The sequence below is a fragment of the Procambarus clarkii genome, chromosome 67, assembly GCF_040958095.1.
Source record: "Procambarus clarkii isolate CNS0578487 chromosome 67, FALCON_Pclarkii_2.0, whole genome shotgun sequence".
Classification (NCBI taxonomy): domain Eukaryota; kingdom Metazoa; phylum Arthropoda; class Malacostraca; order Decapoda; family Cambaridae; genus Procambarus; species Procambarus clarkii.
In genome coordinates this window covers 28,321,936-28,326,673 of record NC_091216.1, presented here as the reverse complement: position 1 = coordinate 28,326,673, position 4,738 = coordinate 28,321,936, and the positions used below count along the sequence as shown (strand labels likewise).

Genomic DNA, 4,738 nt, shown 5'->3' with positions numbered 1-4,738 from the left:
ACACAGAAATTACAATAGCGTGATGCATCAAATGAATAAATCCACAAGGGCCGTGACGAGGGTTCGAACCTACGTCCGAGAGCATCCCCAGACGCTGAATTAATCGACTGAGCTACGACATGGTAAAAAGAATTGCAACCAGATGCGTTCTCTCCAGTTCGCGTTTTTTCTCTTAACCGTCTGACGACATCCCGACGCATATTTATCTTTCATCGGCAGCAAGATGCTGCTTCTTAAAACATTCCTTATTAAGGTTACTCATAGCACAGTAGATAGAGCTTCGACCTCACACGTATAAGGTCGACGGTTCGAGCCTCAAAGAGCCCAGGTCAATATCGTCAAATAGATCTATTCTAGCGTTGCCATTTATCTAGCGTCTAGCGTCTAGCTGTTACTAGCGTCTAGCCATTTATCCTCCTCTTTCTCTACCGATTTTTAGCTCTATGTCGAACCCGGGACTATGTTTTCAAGTCGCCGCTTAACCGGCGAGGCCAACAGCTCCTCCGTCATCTCCAGTCGGAGTGATGCTGTATAGAGGGATGCTGCGTGACTGGCGCCGTATCTCCCGCCCGAAGAGCGGAGATAGATGCAGCATCCCAAGCTTCACCGGGAGATCAATTAAAATTAATTAAATCCACCTTCAATTAAGAAGGTGAATTAATCCACCTTCAATCAATTATCAATTCCACCTTCCGTTGTCGTGTCGTAAGTTGAATGCCTTGAATTGATTTGTGTGCTCCTTGGTGATCTTGGCGTGATCAATCGGTTTGTTGTGGATCCTTCAGGGGGGGAGGACTTTGGAGTATATATCTGGCTACTAACGAGGCGTTCGTTCGTTCTCTCTGGCGCCGTTCGAAGCCAATTCTTCTTCGTCTGTGCGGGATGTCCCTGTCTTGTGTGAGGGGATATTTTGAACCTTTTAAGATGTTGTTAATGTCGCTTTTTGTTATAACTTTTGTTTATTAACGAGGAATTCAATTCGTTCAATTCGGTATAAATTTTCGCTATCATCGGCGGTCTATATATCATCTTCGCTCGTTGTTTGATTCGTGGATGATCGCTATTTTCCAAGTAGGAGACATATTTTTTAGTCTCTGATATCTTAAGTTGTGTTGACATCTTTTTTTCAGTAACATATCTAGTTTTCATCTTACATACTTCATAGTAACAGCTATCTATGCTTATCTGACATTCTTCTTAGCTATACATAGCTATGCTTTTCTGACACCCATCTTAGTATCAGATATAAAATGCTCAACTGGCATCCTTCTTAAGATAGATAACTAAGTTATCTTATAACTTTTGAATGATCTATAATAACACCCATAAATCCCTTATGTTAAGGGGATTACAAAACTTCAGTAAATCTTCCATATTCTGACTGGTTAGTTCAAGACAATTTAATGCTCTTAAGAAAATAATTATATATAAAAAAAGGGGAATTCAAGCTCTCATCTTTCAAGGCAAATAATGTGACCTGACCTCCAGGCACTGGTACCTTATTTAACCTCATTTTGAACTTAACTTAGCCTAACTTAACCTCATCCTTAACTTAACTTAGCCTAACTTAACCTCATCCTTAACTTAACTTAGCCTAACTTAACCTCATCCTTAACTTAACTTAGCCTAACTTAACCTCATACTTCTTGATTATATATTCAGTTGTTCAAGTAAACTTACCTACCCTTCACATCAGCCTTTGAAAATGTTGACATGTTCAACGAAACGCATCTCTTAACGCCAATATATATATATATATATATATATATATATATATATATATATATATATATATATATATATATATATATATATATATATATATATATATATATATATACTCTTAGGAAAATGACTTAGACTTCATCGTTATTCTGAACACATACTGCTGACGCCGTAAATTATAATCCACAACACTATTCGGGTAATTAATGGTCATTAAGCATGCAAATCTACAACAGAGCCAGAAAGCACGCTCATGTGCAACATTGCCACATGTGCAACATTGCCACATGTGCAACACGCCTATCACAGTCACTAAACATGCACATCTACATGCAACGTTGCAAACTAACCATGGATATCTACAACATTGCAAAGTAACTATGCACATCTATGCTATTGCTGATGTTAATCTAGAGCACTGTTCGATGAGGTAAAAGTTATGACTATTTGATATATATTTCTGTTCTTAATCTTTGATGGCTTGATTGATTTGTTATACTCACAATTATACTGGAAAAGACTAATTTGTTGAAGAACATGGAGAAGAACTTGTAATAGTATATCATTGAAACTATTTACAGCAAAAAGTTTAATAAAAAAAAGTCTTTGGTGATATACACACAGCATACTATTTCATTTATTAAATAAAATTATCGCATATTTCTTTAAGCTATCGTGGACACATGGCAAATGCATACTGCATCATTCATTTTACGGGCATTGCAGACCCAAAAGTAATTTTTTTTTTTTTAGGTGTGTAAAATATGTACTGAACAGTTTTTGTTCACCTGAAAACTTTTCGTGAATTTCAGATAATTAATGTCATCATTTTTTATGGTGATGAACCAGATGTTTCCCCAGAGTTTGAATACAGAAATTGGCTTCCTCTATCACGCAGGAAAAAAAGAGTTGACTGCTTTTTTCCGTCAAAACGCAAAAACACACAATGCTTGCGGAATTAAGAAACCCGAACGAATATTCCATGGACTATCTGTGGAGAGAAAATGAAACGATCCATAATTTATATATATATATATATATATATATATATATATATATATATATATATATATATATATATATAATTCAACAAAAAACATTACGCGTGTCCATGTAGAACGTGATAAACTTTGTTAAATAATTTGTTTATTTACTCGTTACTTTTGTAACTCAAGTTTAATGCAATAGTTTAACTTTATCTGACATTTGATTGTATTATCAAGACAGTAGATAATGGATCATCTATTGCTTTTAAAACATTCGTAATCTACCTTATAATAATAATAATAATAATAATAATAATAATAATAATAATAATAATAATAATAAAATTAATAATATTAATAATAAAAAATAATCAGAATAACAATAATAATGATAATTCTATATTGAATGTAAATAATCAAATAGAAAACCTAAGAATAAATTAACATAACAATAAAATTAATCTTATTTAATTGTATTTATTATTATTACAAATATCATCATTATTACTATGAATTATTATCTTTATTATTATTATTATTAGACATAAGTTTAATATAGTAGCATTGTAAATAATAACAATAATAAAAGTAGAAACAGTAGTAGTAGAAACAGTAGTAGTAGAAACAGTAGTAGTAGAAACAGTAGTAGTAGAAACAGTAGTAGTAGAAACAATAGTAGTAGAAACAATAGTAGTAGAAACAGTAGTAGTAGAAACAGTAGTAATAAAATCACTCTTAGTAGAAACAGTAGTAGTAGAAACAGTAGTAATAGAAGCACTATTAGTAGAAACAGTAGTAGTAGAAACAGTAGTAATACAATCACTATTAGTAGAAACAGTAGTAGTAGAAACAGTAGTAGTAGAAACAGTAGTAGTAGAAACAGTAGTAATACAATCACTATTAGTAGAAACAGTAGTAGTAGAAACAGTAGTAATAAAATCACTATTAGTAGAAACAGTAGTAGTAGAAACAGTAGTAATAGAAGCACTATTAGTAGAAACAGTAGTAGTAGAAACAGTAGTAATAGAATCACTATTAGTAGAAACAGTAGTAGTAGAAACAGTAGTAATAGAAGCACTATTAGTAGAAACAGTAGTAGTAGAAACAGTAGTAATAGAAGCTGTATTAGTAGCAATAGTAGTAGTAGAAACAGTAGTAATAAAATCACTATTAGTAGAAACAGTAGTAATAGAAGCACTATTAGTAGAAACAGTAGTAGTAGAAACAGTAGTAATAGAAGCACTATTAGTAGAAACAGTAGTAGTAGAAACAGTAGTAATAGAAGCACTATTAGTAGAAACAGTAGTAGTAGAAACAGTAGTAATAGAAGCTGTATTAGTAGCAATAGTAGTAGTAGAAACAGTAGTAATAAAATCACTATTAGTAGAAACAGTAGTAATAGAAGCACTATTAGTAGAAACAGTAGTAGTAGAAACAGTAGTAATAGAAGCACTATTAGTAGAAACAGTAGTAGTAGAAACAGTAGTAATAGAAGCACTATTAGTAGAAACAGTAGTAGTAGAAACAGTAGTAATAGAATCACTATTAGTAGAAACAGTAGTAGTAGAAACAGTAGTAATAGAAGCACTATTAGTAGAAACAGTAGTAGTAGAAACAGTAGTAATAGAAGCAGTATTAGTAGAAACAGTAGTAGTAGAAACAGTAGTAGTAGAAACAGTAGTAGTAGAAACAGTAGTAATAGAAGCTAATGTATTAGTTGTTAAGATAGTACTTGTAAAAAACATAATATTATATTACAATTATTATATTTTGTATTATCATTATCATTAATAATTTGATAATTATCATTATTTTCAGTATGATTATTAATGATAATCTCTTTTCACAGACATAATAACATAGGATATATGTTATATCCTATGTTATTATAGGATATATGTTATATATCATAGGATATATGGTATATCCTATGATACATCCTATGATAGACATATACCCAAACTTGTGTATATGTGAAATTTATGTAAGGAATTTACACCAAGTCTTTCACACTCTCTTGAGTGCTT

The 4,738-nt window shown here is 31.8% G+C and overlaps 1 protein-coding gene across 1 annotated transcript; it reads left to right on the top strand.

The window, feature by feature from the left end:
- Window positions 1-1,995: 1,995 nt before the first annotated feature.
- LOC138355419 (sericin-2-like) lies at window positions 1,996-4,420 on the top strand. Its single transcript, XM_069310311.1, has 2 exons — window positions 1,996-2,099; window positions 3,454-4,420. The coding sequence occupies exons 1-2, from the start codon at window positions 1,996-1,998 to the stop codon at window positions 4,418-4,420; spliced, it is 1,071 nt and encodes a 356-aa protein (XP_069166412.1).
- Window positions 4,421-4,738: the final 318 nt, after the last annotated feature.

Bases quoted from the DNA above. Each gene is read 5' to 3' on its own strand.
- LOC138355419 (XM_069310311.1), top strand. From the start codon at position 1,996: ATGTGCAACATTGCCACATGTGCAACACGCCTATCACAGTCACTAAAC. The intron at 2,100-3,453 runs GTAACTATGCAC...CACTCTTAGTAG, and splicing joins GATATCTACAACATTGCAAA to AAACAGTAGTAGTAGAAACA.